At 44.8% G+C, this 19,084-nt stretch overlaps 1 protein-coding gene across 2 annotated transcripts in view; it reads left to right on the top strand.

The window, feature by feature from the left end:
• aldh18a1 (aldehyde dehydrogenase 18 family, member A1) overlaps positions 1-19,084 on the top strand; it is a 44,657-nt gene that overhangs the window by 11,246 nt on the left and 14,327 nt on the right. Inside the window, exons 5-10 of one of the 2 annotated variants that reach the window (XM_083635487.1) lie at positions 6,434-6,538; positions 6,697-6,849; positions 8,712-8,802; positions 18,015-18,139; positions 18,481-18,625; positions 18,836-18,909. In XM_083635487.1, the coding sequence (XP_083491613.1) occupies positions 6,434-6,538; positions 6,697-6,849; positions 8,712-8,802; positions 18,015-18,139; positions 18,481-18,625; positions 18,836-18,909 (693 nt within the window). Of the gene's footprint in view, positions 1-6,433; positions 6,539-6,696; positions 6,856-8,711; positions 8,803-18,014; positions 18,140-18,480; positions 18,626-18,835; positions 18,910-19,084 lie in introns of both variants that reach the window. The other variant, XM_083635486.1, reaches the window with a different exon arrangement.

Genomic DNA, 19,084 nt, shown 5'->3' with positions numbered 1-19,084 from the left:
TTTTTTTGAGTGAAATGTTGCATTGTCTCCCCTGATTCTAAGTATAGTCAAATCGCTTGGTTTGAGCAAGTAAAACAATTTTTATAAGCATTTTAAGCAAGGTTTATGGAAAAATTAATGGCAGATGAAATCCCATGAAGAGGGAGAGGGGGTGACTTTGGCACCCCTTTGGCACTCAGACCTGAGCCTACTAAATATTTAATGAACCACTCATGATTGTCAAAACTGTTTTTTATTTTCGAAAATGTCAATGTCATGTAACATGTTCTTTACTTCAGTGGTGCAATGCTTGTTTGAGCTAAAAATCCACAGCAGAAGCTTTTTATATTAATTAATAAAGCCGTAGACTTAGAATCAGGGGAGACAATGCAACATTTCACTCACAAAAAAAAAAAAAAAAAAATTTTTTTACATTTTTTTATTTATTTTCGAAATTCGAATTAAATTCGAATTTGGCCAGCGAATTTCGAATAGTGTTTTTGCTAGAAATGCCCATCCCTAATAAGAAGCTCCCATTTATTAACATTTCAACAAAATAAATACCGTAGCTATAAAAAATAAAACAATAATAATAATAATAAAACAATCCTCAAAAGGATAAAGTGCTGTAAAAACAATAAAACAATTCTCAAAAGGTTAAGGTGCAGTAAATAACTGGAAAACAAAAAACAATCCTCAAAAGGATAAGGTGCTGCCAACAAAACCAGGTACCGTAATCCTTCTCTTCATCTTTTAGATGAAGGTGCAGCAAACGGCTGTAAACAGAGTCAAAGTAAAGTCACTAATCCTCGTCTTCCTCGTCTTCCTCTTCTTCCTCCGTACTGAAACCAGCAAAGTCCTCAACTTCAGTGTCGGAAACGAACAGGTTCAGGGTGGCTTCGTCAACCACTCCTCTCTCTCCTTCGTTGTCGCTCTCAAAACCAACGAACTCCTCTTCGTCACTGTCCGAATCGAACAGCCTCTGAAGGCCCTCAGCTGTGGCGGCGTCCTCCTCTTCGTCACGCAGCAGTCCAGCCTTTCGGAACCCGTTGGTGATCGTGGATGTCTTAACACTCCTCCACGCTGTCAGGACCCACTGGCAAACTTGTGCGAAAGTTGCCTTCCTCATTCGCCCTGTTTTTGTGAATGACTTGTCCCCGCTCGTCATCCACGTCTCCCACTCGATGCGCAGCGCCACTTTAAATGCGCGATTGACACTGATGTCGAGTGGCTGGAGATGCTTGGTCGTGCCCCCAGGTATCACAGCTGGAATGCTGTTTGTTTTCTTGATGGCTGCTTTGACCGAATCGGTGATATGAGCCCTCATGCTGTCCAGGACGAGCAACGCTTTCTTTTGGTGAAAGAATCCTCCAGGGCGCTGGACGTAGCACTGAGACAACCACTCCTTCATGACACTTTCCATCATCCACCCTTTCTTGTTGACTCTGACGCAGATACCACTGGGCATTTTCTCTTTCGGCATCGTAATCCGCTTGAAAATCACCATTGGCGGCAGCTTCGCTCCAGATGCTGTGCAGCCTAGAACACAAGTGAAGTTGGTTCTCTCGTGACCTGTGGTTCTTAACGTGATCGACGATTCACCTTTCTTGTTCACAGTGCGAGTGAGTGGCAGGTCGAACGTCAAGGGCACTTCATCCATGTTTATGATCTGCTCCGGTTCGATGGAATGATCCTTGATCTTCCTTTGTGTGTATTCGCCGAAGTTTGCGATTTTCTCCTGGTAGTCGGGAGGGAGTTGTTGGCACACAGTCGTCCGCGCCCGGACAGACAGTCCCTTTCGTCTCATGAAACGAAAGCACCAAGATGGCCCACCTCTGAAATGTTCAATTTTCATCTCGGTGGCTACTGTTTTTGCCTTCAGTCGGATCTGCACCGTGGAAACGCCTCGGCCGTCTGCTCGCTGGGTCAACACCCAGTCCTCAAGGGAATCTTCAAGCTCCGGCCATCTGCTTTTGTGGCCTCTGAAGGACTTTTTTGTTTTCTTACACTGAGACAGTTCCTCCTGCTGCTTTTTCCAACGTCTCACCATCGATTCATTTATGCCCAGAGTACGCGCGGCTGCTCTATTTCCCTCTTTTAGTGCGAGTTCGACTGCTTTCAGCTTGAATGCTGCGTCGTGTGAATTTCTGCGTACCTTCCCCATGGTAAGTGAGAGACAGACTGCTCGTCTTGTTGTGATTCCGGGCTGATGAACTTTGCTTACCGTAATTACCATATGTAAGGGTTCACGCACAGAGGGGATTGTTGGCTGTTTGAGGAAGCTCCCATTTACCGTATTACCGTAACATTTCAACAAAACAACATAACACAACACCTTTGTTTATTTCGACAGTGCACACAGTGTCCGCGGTGTGGTGAAAAGAGGGCAACAGAGGAAATTAAAACAGAAGTGGATTTATAGGTAGAAAGAGTGCTAAAAAAGAGAGATTTTATTTGTATTTGAAATTTTTTTTCTGAAAAAATCCATAGATAAGACGCACCGTTATATAAGCCGCAGGGGCCAAAAAACGGGAAAAAAGCCGCGGCTTATAGTCCGGAATTTACGGTAGTCAAGTAAATGTGTTGTGTTGAGAGCATTATTGAGAGAGATTAAAAGCAGCACAGAGTAGGCTATCAGGGCTGAGAAGTAAAAACGGCTTTCAGTAAAAACAAGTTTGGTGAGTCCTTCATGTGCTGATGTGCGGTCGTTTGAGAGTGAAAGCGCACTCAGTACTGCACAGTGTTTCATTGCGACTTTTCACTGGCTGTTCTCACCATTGTACAATACATGCTGATCACTTTCTGAGTATAATGGCATCACCCCCAGCGCGAGGTCTCCACGGTGACTCACGGAGACTCGCGGGGCCCCACCCCCACGGAGCTTTGCTCGAGTATAAGAGCACCTTTACACGTCGGGCTGATGCCCGGTGGCCTGGACTGATTTTTTTTTTTTTTTTTTTTAATTACCGTAACCAAAAAACTTCGAATATATTCGAACGAATTTCGGGCAATTAAAGTTCGTTCTAACTTTATTTTGGGAAAAAGTGACAGCCCTAATCCCCCATATTCACCCCCCCCTCTTCTGGCCCATACACCGCACTGTCAGAGGATAGGGCTCGAGTTCACCCCTGACAACACGTACAATCATATTTATTTAAATGGCAATGGAATTGAATCATGCGAGGAAGCATGGCATTCAACCTGGAAATCGTAGTAAAATGGTGCACACCGTTTTCATATTGAACACACACCCCAGGTGATTCCTGTAATGTTATGTTCGCAGTAAGAAACGTAGCGTACTACTTTGATTTACCAAATCAATCTATAAAAAGTAAATGCTGTATATACAAATTAGTGAAAAAGACACAAGATGGGAAGAGCAGCTCTGGCAGGCTGCGGCCTGGGGCAGCACTTTGAGAACAAGTCACAAAAAGTCAGAAGGCGTCATCAACATGTCGACGAGTCTATGCAACCCCTAGTATGTATGTATGTATGTATGTATGTATATATGTATGTATGTATGTATGTATGTATTAGGGCTGTCAATCTCCCTCTATAATCAAATTCGAATTTCAGTGCTTTATACATTTTAATATTCGAATTATATTCGAATATTTTAATTAATTTTTAATTGAATAAAAAAAAAAAAAAAAAAAAAAAAAATTGGTCTGAGTGAATTGTTGTCTTCTCTTATGTTATGTTCTGATTCTAAATATAGCTGAATCTTTGGGTTTGACCAAGTAAAACTTTTTCTAAGCATTTTACCAAATGTAGATGGAAAAGTGAATGGTGGATGAATATTCAAAATAATATTAGGCTTATCACAAATAGTCCAGCAATGATGTTTATTTAAGAAAACATGTTCCTTGTACAATGTACATACATTCATTGCATTAGAAAATAGGTCAGATAACCAGAGCTTAGTTAATATTCATCAGTGATGTATTGGTGCTGTCTGAAATGCTAAAATAAAATAATTGATAATAAAAAAAGACACAGCCTTTGTTTGAGCTCCTTATCAATAAACAAATAAGTAAACTTTGCCAAAACAACAATGAGCCATGAAAAAAAAAAATCAGTCACGTATTGCACTTAAGAGCTACAGGTTTACATTCAGTATAGCAGCTTCAACAGTCAACTTCAGTTAACAATGAATGAACATACATTTTAAGAGCTACAGGTAGGTTTACATCAGTATAGCAGCTTCAACAGTCAACTTCAGTTAACACTCTTTTCTTCAAGTATGTTGTCAGAACTTGTCACTGTTCTAGTGTTCTAAAAAAATAAAAAAAATATTCGTTTAAAAAAAATAATAATAATCGAATTTCGTTCATAATTATTAAATTCGAATAATATTCGAATATCAAAATTCGTTTCAACAGCCCTAGTATGTATGTATGTATGTATGTATGAGTGCATGTGGATGAATGTGTTTAGTTTAACAAGGACGGATCAAGCAAAATGTGGAACACTATGAGGCCATTTACACCTGGCGTTTTCTGCCATCAGATTGCAATTAGATTGTATTTTATCACTTCAGCCTGATTCCATTTACACCTGGCGTTAACATGCGTTTTCTGCAATCTGATTGCAATCTGATGGCAGAAATGGTTGTCCTCTCAATCCGCATAAAGTTGCTGTATCCAGATTGAGAGGACACATTGCATTTACACTTGTGTTCAATGTGTACACATTAGGGCTGTCACTTTTTCCCAAAATAAAGTTTGAACGAACTTTAACACATTGAGTGCCAGCGACGCCATATGGCGTCATTAGAAATTTACCGTAGGCTGCCAGCGACGCCAAATGGCGTCAATAACTCGAAATTGTTTTTTTGACGGGGGGGTGTCGATCTATGCCTCTTACATCGCCTCTTACAATATGAGAGCTATTGAATGTGTCTAACCTATTTTACAGAACCCTTAGGTGGCGACAGCGCACTCCAGATGAGAGAAAGTGGAGTAAAACCATAGAGTAAAACACACAGAAGAAGTCGTTGGGGAAGAGGAAATCGCATCGCATCCGTCCGTATGCAGCTGCTTCATTGAAGCATAACGTAGCTGTGCCCCTGCAGCAGCCAATCTGCTGTCACAATTGAGCAAATCCGTGTCCGCTGCAACAGCCCATTCGCATGATCAGCCGTGGAGTTCTCAACTGGAAGCTGGTGACATACACGCGGCTGTAAAAAAGCTGGATCTAGCGGACTTTTCAGTGCTGAGCACACGCAGAGCAAACGCATTCACAGCAGAGCCGAGCAGAGCAGAGAGACACTCCTCCCACAACGGGGGGGGGGGGGGGGGGGGCACGCAGGACACTACAGCATACAACAGACCCAGGCAGCTGCAGCATTACATCAGAAAATATTAGCAATGAGTCAATGATGTGCTTGAAATGCTTCCTTTCACAAAAGGGTCATTATCTCAGCTCGTAGAAAAAAAGGGCTGTTTTTGGTCAAATCAAGCTATCTTCTCCGGCTCATAACTAAAGAACGGAAAATGGGATCAATAAACTTTTTTTTGCAGGTGATAGAAGAGAGTCTCATCGTTATTTGTGCGTGTTCAGTGTTTACATAGTAATTATTAAAGAAATTATATGACTGTTTTAAAATGCATTGCGGCCTATGTGGCACAGTACAGCACCTTTTGCCCAAGGGCCGTGGCACTCAAAGTGTTAATTGCCCGCAAAATGTTTGAATATATTCGAAGTTTTTTGGTTAATTTAAAAGAAATTGGCTGTATCCAACTCGAGACAACTTTTCAGACCCTGGAGACAATCTTTCTCAGAAGAGACTAACGCGACAAATCTGGAGACTTTTTTTTGACATGGGATTAACATTACCAGCAAGCAGCAGTTGGTTCATTTTGGTTAATTAAAGAAAAGAAAAGAAAAAAAAAAAAAAATCAAACTGGTCAATTATACATTCGAACATGCCCTCCTCCCCCACATTCGAAGTTAAATTCGAATTTCGAATAAAAAGTGACAGCCCTAGTACTACACAATGCATCCCTGACCACCTCCGGATGTGGTTTGGCCGATCAGATTGCAATCCTTCAATGCGTTTTGGGGGTGTTTACACCTGTACTTTCAAGTGATAAAACACAATCTGATCACAGAAAACGCATGTTAACGCCAGGTGTAAATGGCCTCTTTGATTTCACGATAATTCCATCCTCTAGAAGTTGGAATGAGAGAATGCAAAGCAATAACAGAAAATACAGTAACGGTTTTGCCCGGGTTTGTCAGGAAACCCAGGTTCTTTGGTTTTAACGGTTGATGTGTGTGTGTGTGTGTGTGTGTGTGTGTGTGTGTGTGTGTGTGTGTGTGTGTGTGTGTGTGTGTGTGTGTGTGTGTGTGTGTGTGTGTGTGTGTGTGTGTGTGTGTGTGTGTGTGTGTGTGTGTGTGTGTGTGTGCCTGTGTGTGCGTGCCTGTGTGTGCTTGCATGCATGTGTTGCAGACTATGCCACTCCTGGAGGCCCGGGCCTGTGCTGCGGCTGGACAGAGCGGCCTGATGGCCCTGTATGAGGCCATGTTCACCCAGTACAGCACCTGCACTGCACAGGTACACACACACACACACAGACACATACACACACAAAGGAAACACTTTGAATAACACTGTCTAGGATTGGCTGTAATTTTCATGGGACAAGAACAACACCTCAGTGCTCTTCTCTTCTAAACCCCCTGCCCCCCCCCCCCCCCTCATGTCCCTCTCAGGTCCTGGTCACAAACCTGGATTTCCATGACGACCAGAAGAGGCACAACCTGAACAGCACACTGCAGGAGCTGCTGCGCATGAACATCGTGCCCATCATCAACACCAACGACGCGGTGGTGCCCCCGCCCGAGCCCAACAGCGACCTGCAGGGGGTAAATGTGGGAACAGACAGCATGGGGGGGCGACGCCGGCTACCGCTGGTGGTGATGTATGCAGCGCGCGGCACAAATCCTGACGGGGATGGCAGAGAGAGTGTGTATCCATCCACCTTATTTCTAGCAGCCAATGATGCCTCTGGGTTTTTCTTCCGCTGTGATCCTCCCAGCCTTGTTGCTGACAGCTTGACACCCATCTGGACGAACAGAGCAAATCACTAATCAGGTCCAGCTTGGCAAAAATCTCGTCGATAAATATCCCTTTAAGAGCGCAGTGCATTCATGGGTAATCGCCTGCTGTGGCTAATATTAGCCGCTAGTTAGTTATGTTACATGGCAGTAAAACGCCACTGAATGACCAAATTGATATAACTTTTAACCATTTCGGGCAAAACCGTTTCCATACGGACCCATCAGCGTTGGTTAGTTGTTTATAACGTGGCTGGCTATATTTCTAACGTTCTATCTATCTATCTCTGCACACTGAAAATACTGGGAGGCGGTCCATAGCGTCTCTGTCGATGATTTGATTAGACAGTTCTGGGCATTGGCGTTGGCGTTGGCCAATCCTGGCGTGTTCCACCCCCAAATCGATTGTGTTATGGCGCAAAGCGAGTGGCTTTTAGGACGAACAGGCTCTCTGAGCCGCGCGCCACTAACGTTATTTTAGAGCAGCGCAGTAAATACAATATTCCTGGAACGTGAGTTTAACAAAACAGTTACATGTCCTCTGCATTCTACCGGTACATCAAATAAAGATATTACTGTTTGTTTTATTTGGTATGTTACATACTTATTGGCCAAGTTATGTTCAATTCAGCCAGGGTACAAGGGAGTATAGGCGCCGGCCATCTTTTCAAATCAAGTAGATTACCGTTTTAGGAAATGACAAGCTGCAACAATAAGTCACATTAAACCGGAACTTGTACCCACAATTATTTGTACAGCGGGGCATTCAAAAATAAGGTGGATAGGGTGTTAGCTAGCCGTTACCTGCAACATCCTCACTGATACCCCTCTGACACCCTGCATGCAGGGGGTGGGACTAACCTACGGAGGTAGACGCCTCCTTCGTCCGTTCTACCGCAAAATTAACTAACATATATCCGGTCTTGTAGATGCTATCCCTACCTCACTCAGTGCTTACAGTTTAGATGCCTAATTGCTACTACAGTAAGTGTTACAACTACTTTTTCTATTCAAACATCCCCATTACACAGTTTGAATACAAAATACAAGGAAAGTACCTCAATACCACACTCACCCACAACTTATGACAGTTCTTGGTCGATAGGATTCAGTTTAAAATACAATAAAAATGTTTGCACTAGTGTGATAGTCAAGATTGTGTTATACATTTTTCTCCATTAAGTGTCTCATTCAGTCAGAACTGCTAACCTGGACTGGAGAGTCAGATCTTCACATCAGTTTGCCATGATGAACATCCAGCAGAGTGACAGCTCACTCATCCAATTGAAAGCTGTACACATCTACATAATAAGAGTGTATAATATCAACGTCCCTACAGGCCTTTAGAAAAGCCTCAGTGGAGTGGGCGGGCTCTTCAGTGGAGTGGGCGGGCTCTTCAGTGGAGTGGGCGGGCTCTTCAGTTGAGTGGGCGGGCTCTTCAGTGCAGCTGCCCAGCGCTCCTGGCCAGCCGGTGGAGGACGAGCCAGGATGGGAAAAATGCGGGACACAAATTTCACACCGCCTCTTAAGCATGTGTGTGTATGATGCGTACAGTATTATGCATGCAAAGACAGAGTTTGTCGGTCCTGGACCTGACAGAATGAATGAGTTCACACAGCTGATGTTCTGTCTGCGAGGCTCACATCACTGATGTTCCTCTGTGGCTGTAGGTGATCAGCATTAAGGACAACGACAGCCTGGCGGCGCGGCTAGCGGTGGAGATGAAGGCCGACCTGCTGATCGCTCTGTCTGACGTGGAAGGTGTGTGTTTCCACAACAACCGTCTGGGTCAAACTGTTATGTAACACCGCCATCTGTCTGTGCACTCTGCACCGGGAAGAAGCAACACCAAGGGTCAACTAAGGGTCATAGGAGATGATATGTTTGACAGTGACGCTGATGGGTTTGACAAGAGCTGTGTGTGTGTGTGAGAGAGAGAGCACATACTTTTGGTATGAGAAAGCTAAGATGAAATGTTTTGTCTTTAGCTATTAAATAGCTTTATCTCTGCTAAGGAGGTTATGTTTTCAGTGCCGTTTATCCATCCGTTTGTACATCTGTTTGATAGCAGGATTACGGCAATAACAACCACTGGGTGGTGGGAGTGGGCGTGGTCATGAAAGGGGGCGGGGCTAGGGATAGGACAATCTGGGCACCCAGAGTCTATCAGCCTGATATGACTCTGGGACAGACTCCGTCTGGACCTACAATCGATCAGCTCCAACTCCATTCTCCATTCTCGCGTCAATTCGATTAAACAATAACCGTGGCGCACGCAAGCGGAAGTCTCTGCGCAGGCATCATCCACTATACAGCAGCAGGCATCATCCACTATACAGCAGAAACCCTGTAATGTAAGTCTCTGTGCAGGCATCATCCACTATACAGCAGCAGGCATCATCCACTATACAGCAGCAGGCATCATCCACTATACAGCAGCAGGCATCATCTACTATACAGCAGAAACCCTGTAATGTAAGTCTCTGTGCAGGCATCATCCACTATACAGCAGAAACCCTGTAATGTAAGTCTCTGTGCAGGCATCATCCACTATACAGCAGAAACCCTGTAATGTAAGTCTCTGTGCAGGCATCATCTACTATACAGCAGAAACCCTGTAATGTAAGTCTCTGTGCAGGCATCATCTACTATACAGCAGAAACCCTGTAATGTAAGTCTCTGTGCAGGCATCATCCACTATACAGCAGAAACCCTGTAATGTAAGTCTCTGTGCAGGCATCATCCACTATACAGCAGAAACCCTGTAATGTAAGTCTCTGTGCAGGCATCATCCACTATACAGCAGAAACCCTGTAATGTAAGTCTCTGTGCAGGCATCATCCACTATACAGCAGAAACCCTGTAATGTAAGTCTCTGTGCAGGCATCATCTACTATACAGCAGAAACCCTGTAATGTAAGTCTCTGTGCAGGCATCATCCACTATACAGCAGAAACCCTGTAATGTAAGTCTCTGTGCAGGCATCATCCACTATACAGCAGAAACCCTGTAATGTAAGTCTCTGTGCAGGCATCATCCACTATACAGCAGAAACCCTGTAATGTAAGTCTCTGTGCAGGCATCATCTACTATACAGCAGAAACCCTGTAATGTAAGTCTCTGTGCAGGCATCATCCACTATACAGCAGAAACCCTGTAATGTAAGTCTCTGTGCAGGCATCATCTACTATACAGCAGAAACCCTGTAATGTAAGTCTCTGTGCAGGCATCATCTACTATACAGCAGAAACCCTGTAATGTAAGTCTCTGTGCAGGCATCATCCACTATACAGCAGAAACCCTGTAATGTAAGTCTCTGTGCAGGCATCATCCACTATACAGCAGAAACCCTGTAATGTAAGTCTCTGTGCAGGCATCATCCACTATACAGCAGCAGGCATCATCCACTATACAGCAGAAACCCTGTAATGTAAGTCTCTGTGCAGGCATCATCCACTATACAGCAGAAACCCTGTAATGTAAGTCTCTGTGCAGGCATCATCCACTATACAGCAGAAACCCTGTAATGTAAGTCTCTGTGCAGGCATCATCCACTATACAGCAGAAACCCTGTAATGTAAGTCTCTGTGCAGGCATCATCTACTATACAGCAGAAACCCTGTAATGTAAGTCTCTGTGCAGGCATCATCCACTATACAGCAGAAACCCTGTAATGTAAGTCTCTGTGCAGGCATCATCCACTATACAGCAGCAGGCATCATCCACTATACAGCAGAAACCCTGTAATGTAAGTCTCTGTGCAGGCATCATCCACTATACAGCAGCAGGCATCATCTACTATACAGCAGAAACCCTGTAATGTAAGTCTCTGTGCAGGCATCATCCACTATACAGCAGAAACCCTGTAATGTAAGTCTCTGTGCAGGCATCATCCACTATACAGCAGCAGGCATCATCCACTATACAGCAGAAACCCTGTAATGTAAGTCTCTGTGCAGGCATCATCCACTATACAGCAGAAACCCTGTAATGTAAGTCTCTGTGCAGGCATCATCCACTATACAGCAGAAACCCTGTAATGTAAGTCTCTGTGCAGGCATCATCCACTATACAGCAGAAACCCTGTAATGTAAGTCTCTGTGCAGGCATCATCCACTATACAGCAGAAACCCTGTAATGTAAGTCTCTGTGCAGGCATCATCCACTATACAGCAGAAACCCTGTAATGTAAGTCTCTGTGCAGGCATCATCTACTATACAGCAGAAACCCTGTAATGTAAGTCTCTGTGCAGGCATCATCCACTATACAGCAGAAACCCTGTAATGTAAGTCTCTGCGCAGGCATCATCTACTATACAGCAGAAACCCTGTAATGTAAGTCTCTGTGCAGGCATCATCCACTATACAGCAGAAACCCTGTAATGTAAGTCTCTGCGCAGGCATCATCCACTATACAGCAGAAACCCTGTAATGTAAGTCTCTGTGCAGGCATCATCCACTATACAGCAGCAGGCATCATCCACTATACAGCAGAAACCCTGTAATGTAAGTCTCTGTGCAGGCATCATCCACTATACAGCAGAAACCCTGTAATGTAAGTCTCTGTGCAGGCATCATCCACTATACAGCAGAAACCCTGTAATGTAAGTCTCTGTGCAGGCATCATCCACTATACAGCAGAAACCCTGTAATGTAAGTCTCTGTGCAGGCATCATCCACTATACAGCAGAAACCCCGTAATGTAAGTCTCTGTGCAGGCATCATCCACTATACAGCAGCAGGCATCATCCACTATACAGCAGAAACCCTGTAATGTAAGTCTCTGTGCAGGCATCATCCACTATACAGCAGAAACCCTGTAATGTAAGTCTCTGCGCAGGCATCATCTACTATACAGCAGAAACCCTGTAATGTAAGTCTCTGTGCAGGCATCATCCACTATACAGCAGAAACCCTGTAATGTAAGTCTCTGTGCAGGCATCATCCACTATACAGCAGAAACCCTGTAATGTAAGTCTCTGTGCAGGCATCATCTACTATACAGCAGAAACCCTGTAATGTAAGTCTCTGTGCAGGCATCATCCACTATACAGCAGAAACCCTGTAATGTAAGTCTCTGTGCAGGCATCATCCACTATACAGCAGAAACCCTGTAATGTAAGTCTCTGCGCAGGCATCATCTACTATACAGCAGAAACCCTGTAATGTAAGTCTCTGTGCAGGCATCATCCACTATACAGCAGCAGGCATCATCCACTATACAGCAGAAACCCTGTAATGTAAGTCTCTGTGCAGGCATCATCCACTATACAGCAGAAACCCTGTAATGTAAGTCTCTGTGCAGGCATCATCTACTATACAGCAGAAACCCCGTAATGTAAGTCTCTGTGCAGGCATCATCCACTATACAGCAGAAACCCTGTAATGTAAGTCTCTGCGCAGGCATCATCCACTATACAGCAGAAACCCTGTAATGTAAGTCTCTGTGCAGGCATCATCCACTATACAGCAGCAGGCATCATCCACTATACAGCAGAAACCCTGTAATGTAAGTCTCTGTGCAGGCATCATCTACTATACAGCAGAAACCCTGTAATGTAAGTCTCTGTGCAGGCATCATCCACTATACAGCAGAAACCCTGTAATGTAAGTCTCTGTGCAGGCATCATCCACTATACAGCAGAAACCCTGTAATGTAAGTCTCTGCGCAGGCATCATCCACTATACAGCAGAAACCCTGTAATGTAAGTCTCTGTGCAGGCATCATCCACTATACAGCAGCAGGCATCATCCACTATACAGCAGAAACCCTGTAATGTAAGTCTCTGTGCAGGCATCATCCACTATACAGCAGCAGGCATCATCCACTATACAGCAGCAGGCATCATCCACTATACAGCAGAAACCCTGTAATGTAAGTCTCTGTGCAGGCATCATCCACTATACAGCAGCAGGCATCATCCACTATACAGCAGCAGGCATCATCCACTATACAGCAGCAGGCATCATCCACTATACAGCAGCAGGCATCATCCACTATACAGCAGCAGGCATCATCCACTATACAGCAGCAGGCATCATCCACTATACAGCAGCAGGCATCATCCACTATACAGCAGAAACCCTGTAATGTAAGTCTCTGTGCAGGCATCATCCACTATACAGCAGAAACCCTGTAATGTAAGTCTCTGTGCAGGCATCATCTACTATACAGCAGAAACCCTGTAATGTAAGTCTCTGCGCAGGCATCATCCACTATACAGCAGAAACCCTGTAATGTAAGTCTCTGTGCAGGCATCATCCACTATACAGCAGCAGGCATCATCCACTATACAGCAGAAACCCTGTAATGTAAGTCTCTGTGCAGGCATCATCCACTATACAGCAGAAACCCTGTAATGTAAGTCTCTGTGCAGGCATCATCCACTATACAGCAGAAACCCTGTAATGTAAGTCTCTGTGCAGGCATCATCCACTATACAGCAGAAACCCTGTAATGTAAGTCTCTGTGCAGGCATCATCCACTATACAGCAGAAACCCCGTAATGTAAGTCTCTGTGCAGGCATCATCCACTATACAGCAGCAGGCATCATCCACTATACAGCAGAAACCCTGTAATGTAAGTCTCTGTGCAGGCATCATCCACTATACAGCAGAAACCCTGTAATGTAAGTCTCTGCGCAGGCATCATCTACTATACAGCAGAAACCCTGTAATGTAAGTCTCTGTGCAGGCATCATCCACTATACAGCAGAAACCCTGTAATGTAAGTCTCTGTGCAGGCATCATCCACTATACAGCAGAAACCCTGTAATGTAAGTCTCTGTGCAGGCATCATCTACTATACAGCAGAAACCCTGTAATGTAAGTCTCTGTGCAGGCATCATCCACTATACAGCAGAAACCCTGTAATGTAAGTCTCTGTGCAGGCATCATCCACTATACAGCAGAAACCCTGTAATGTAAGTCTCTGCGCAGGCATCATCTACTATACAGCAGAAACCCTGTAATGTAAGTCTCTGTGCAGGCATCATCCACTATACAGCAGAAACCCTGTAATGTAAGTCTCTGTGCAGGCATCATCTACTATACAGCAGAAACCCCGTAATGTAAGTCTCTGTGCAGGCATCATCCACTATACAGCAGAAACCCTGTAATGTAAGTCTCTGCGCAGGCATCATCCACTATACAGCAGAAACCCTGTAATGTAAGTCTCTGTGCAGGCATCATCCACTATACAGCAGCAGGCATCATCCACTATACAGCAGAAACCCTGTAATGTAAGTCTCTGTGCAGGCATCATCTACTATACAGCAGAAACCCTGTAATGTAAGTCTCTGTGCAGGCATCATCCACTATACAGCAGAAACCCTGTAATGTAAGTCTCTGTGCAGGCATCATCCACTATACAGCAGAAACCCTGTAATGTAAGTCTCTGCGCAGGCATCATCCACTATACAGCAGAAACCCTGTAATGTAAGTCTCTGTGCAGGCATCATCCACTATACAGCAGCAGGCATCATCCACTATACAGCAGAAACCCTGTAATGTAAGTCTCTGTGCAGGCATCATCCACTATACAGCAGCAGGCATCATCCACTATACAGCAGAAACCCTGTAATGTAAGTCTCTGTGCAGGCATCATCTACTATACAGCAGAAACCCTGTAATGTAAGTCTCTGCAGGCATCATCCACTATACAGCAGAAACCCTGTAATGTAAGTCTCTGTGCAGGCATCATCCACTATACAGCAGAAACCCCGTAATGTAAGTCTCTGTGCAGGCATCATCCACTATACAGCAGAAACCCTGTAATGTAAGTCTCTGTGCAGGCATCATCCACTATACAGCAGAAACCCTGTAATGTAAGTCTCTGCGCAGGCATCATCTACTATACAGCAGAAACCCTGTAATGTAAGTCTCTGTGCAGGCATCATCCACTATACAGCAGAAACCCTGTAATGTAAGTCTCTGTGCAGGCATCATCCACTATACAGCAGAAACCCTGTAATGTAAGTCTCTGTGCAGGCATCATCCACTATACAGCAGAAACCCTGTAATGTAAGTCTCTGCGCAGGCATCATCCACTATACAGCAGAAACCCTGTAATGTAAGTCTCTGTGCAGGCATCATCCACTATACAGCAGAAACCCTGTAATGTAAGTCTGTGCAGGCATCATCCACTATACAGCAGAAACCCCGTAATGTAAGTCTCTGTGCAGGCATCATCCACTATACAGCAGAAACCCTGTAATGTAAGTCTCTGTGCAGGCATCATCCACTATACAGCAGAAACCCTGTAATGTAAGTCTCTGTGCAGGCATCATCCACTATACAGCAGAAACCCTGTAATGTAAGTCTCTGTGCAGGCATCATCCACTATACAGCAGAAACCCTGTAATGTAAGTCTCTGTGCAGGCATCATCTACTATACAGCAGAAACCCTGTAATGTAAGTCTCTGCGCAGGCATCATCCACTATACAGCAGAAACCCTGTAATGTAAGTCTCTGTGCAGGCATCATCCACTATACAGCAGCAGGCATCATCCACTATACAGCAGAAACCCTGTAATGTAAGTCTCTGTGCAGGCATCATCCACTATACAGCAGAAACCCTGTAATGTAAGTCTCTGTGCAGGCATCATCCACTATACAGCAGAAACCCTGTAATGTAAGTCTCTGTGCAGGCATCATCTACTATACAGCAGAAACCCTGTAATGTAAGTCTCTGTGCAGGCATCATCCACTATACAGCAGAAACCCTGTAATGTAAGTCTCTGTGCAGGCATCATCCACTATACAGCAGAAACCCCGTAATGTAAGTCTCTGTGCAGGCATCATCCACTATACAGCAGCAGGCATCATCCACTATACAGCAGAAACCCTGTAATGTAAGTCTCTGTGCAGGCATCATCTACTATACAGCAGCAGGCATCATCTACTATACAGCAGAAACCCTGTAATGTAAGTCTCTGTGCAGGCATCATCTACTATACAGCAGCAGGCATCATCCACTATACAGCAGAAACCCTGTAATGTAAGTCTCTGTGCAGGCATCATCTACTATACAGCAGCAGGCATCATCTACTATACAGCAGCAGGCATCATCCACTATACAGCAGCAGGCATCATCTACTATACAGCAGAAACCCCGTAATGTAAGTCTCTGTGCAGGCATCATCCACTATACAGCAGAAACCCTGTAATGTAAGTCTCTGTGCAGGCATCATCCACTATACAGCAGAAACCCTGTAATGTAAGTCTCTGTGCAGGCATCATCTACTATACAGCAGAAACCCTGTAATGTAAGTCTCTGCGCAGGCATCATCCACTATACAGCAGAAACCCTGTAATGTAAGTCTCTGTGCAGGCATCATCTACTATACAGCAGAAACCCCGTAATGTAAGTCTCTGTGCAGGCATCATCCACTATACAGCAGAAACCCTGTAATGTAAGTCTCTGTGCAGGCATCATCCACTATACAGCAGAAACCCTGTAATGTAAGTCTCTGTGCAGGCATCATCCACTATACAGCAGCAGGCATCATCCACTATACAGCAGAAACCCTGTAATGTAAGTCTCTGTGCAGGCATCATCCACTATACAGCAGCAGGCATCATCCACTATACAGCAGAAACCCTGTAATGTAAGTCTCTGTGCAGGCATCATCCACTATACAGCAGAAACCCTGTAATGTAAGTCTCTGTGCAGGCATCATCTACTATACAGCAGAAACCCTGTAATGTAAGTCTCTGTGCAGGCATCATCCACTATACAGCAGCAGGCATCATCCACTATACAGCAGAAACCCTGTAATGTAAGTCTCTGTGCAGGCATCATCTACTATACAGCAGAAACCCCGTAATGTAAGTCTCTGTGCAGGCATCATCCACTATACAGCAGAAACCCTGTAATGTAAGTCTCTGTGCAGGCATCATCCACTATACAGCAGAAACCCTGTAATGTAAGTCTCTGTGCAGGCATCATCCACTATACAGCAGAAACCCTGTAATGTAAGTCTCTGCGCAGGCATCATCCACTATACAGCAGAAACCCTGTAATGTAAGTCTCTGCAGGCATCATCTACTATACAGCAGAAACCCTGTAATGTAAGTCTCTGTGCAGGCATCATCCACTATACAGCAGCAGGCATCATCTACTATACAGCAGAAACCCTGTAATGTAAGTCTCTGTGCAGGCATCATCCACTATACAGCAGAAACCCCGTAATGTCGGCCGTCTGTCCCAGAGTCATATTAGTCATCAGAGTGATAGACTTTGGGTGGCCAGAATGGGGATAGGAAGGTCATAGAGAGTCGGGGTTCCAGGGGTGGGTAGGGGGAGTGGCTGGGGGGATGTAGGCCTTCGCCGAGGTCTGCACTCTCTTAGTCCACTTCTAGTTTATTTCTATTTTGAATTGAAAGAGAAATGATCCAGGCGTGTGGCTAGTGTAGAGGTAAAAGCACTCGCCTACCACCGCGGGGCCCCGGGTTCAATTCCCAGCAGCGGTACTTCCGGGCGTGGTCAGACGTTCCTACAGACACAATTGGCCGTGTCTGTGGGTGGGAAGCCGGTGTGGTATGAGTCCTGATCGCTGCACTATCCCCTCCTCTGGTCTGTCGGGGCACGTGTTGAGGGGAGGGGAACTGTGGGGAATAACGTGATCCTCCCACACGCTACGTCCTGCCGGTGAAACCCCTCACTGTCAGGTGAAAAGAAGCCACTGGCGACTGCACATCTATCAGGGGAAGCATGTGCTAGTCTATGGCTCTCCCCAGATCGGCAGAGGGGGTGGACAGCAGGGGGGAATTGGCCAAGTACAATTTGTGAGAAAATGGGAGAAAAATCTTTAAAAAAATTGATCAAAAGAAAGAAAATAAGAGAAATGATCCAGACGCTGGTGTACATGTTAGGGAAGGGTTTCAGATGATGTATGTATGTTGGAAGGTGTATACTTGATGTTCTCTGCTAGTGAACATATAACTGATGTAAGACTCATCCGTCTCTTAGGACTGTACGACAGCCCCCCTGGAACAGATGATGCTAAACTCATTGACATCTTCTACCCTGGAGACCAGCAGTCCATCACCTACGGTACCAAGTCCAGAGTCGGGCTTGGAGGCATGGAGGCCAAGGTACACTACACACTCACCCCATTAGATTGCAAAACCGTTTTTAGTATTCGCTTTTAGATTAAACGCCTTGTTGCTGTAAGCTGCTGCTCGTCAGCATGGGCACTTCATTCATGGCCATAATGTGACAAGTGCTTTAGTGAAGTGGCAGAACAAACCAGCATTCATGTTGGATCGGAGTAATTCTTTATCGTAACTCCAGGTCAAGTAGAGACTTAAGAAATCTTGAGACTGGAATGAAATTGAACTCCCAGCAGTTACCTCAAAAGTTGTGAATTCTACACAAACATAATTTCAGTGGTGTGTGTGTGTGTGTGTGTGTGTGTGTGTGTGTGCGTGTGCAGGTAAAGGCTGCCCTGTGGGCGCTGCAGGGGGGCACCTCAGTTGTCATCGCCAACGGCACCCACCCCAAGGTGACAGGCCAGGTCATCACTGACATCGTGGAGGGCAAGAAGGTGGGCACCTTCTTCTCCGAGGTCAAACCTGCGGGTGAGTTCTCTCTCTCTAAAGGTGGTCACACTGGGACATGTTGTGGACTTAAAGAAGAATTTTGTTTTTTAATAAAGTGTTGTTAAAACTCAAAACTCACTCTCTCTCTCCATCTCTTTTCTCACATCATCAGTTTGCAGTCATTCAAAGTTTGTGGTGTCCATTGCTCTGTGTTGACTGTGGTCGGTCCTGTCTCTGTCTCTGCACCAGGTCCCACGGTGGAGCAGCAGACAGAAATGGCACGTCACTCCGGAAGAACTCTGGCATCGCTGCACCCAGACCAGGTGGCACATCACAATGTTATACTAGTATACGAGAATAAAAGTCCACTCTGTGACGTGTGTGTGTAGAGTTAACTGACTGGGAATGAATAATGAGTTAACATTATCAGTATTTTTATTTGTTTATTTTATTTATTTATTTATTTATCTATCCATTTCTTTCTTATTTCCATTTTAT

The sequence above is a fragment of the Poromitra crassiceps genome (assembly GCF_964638095.1).
Source record: "Poromitra crassiceps genome assembly, chromosome: 4".
Taxonomy (NCBI): Eukaryota; Metazoa; Chordata; class Actinopteri; order Beryciformes; family Melamphaidae; genus Poromitra; species Poromitra crassiceps.
This window is presented reverse-complemented; position numbering and strand designations above follow the sequence as displayed.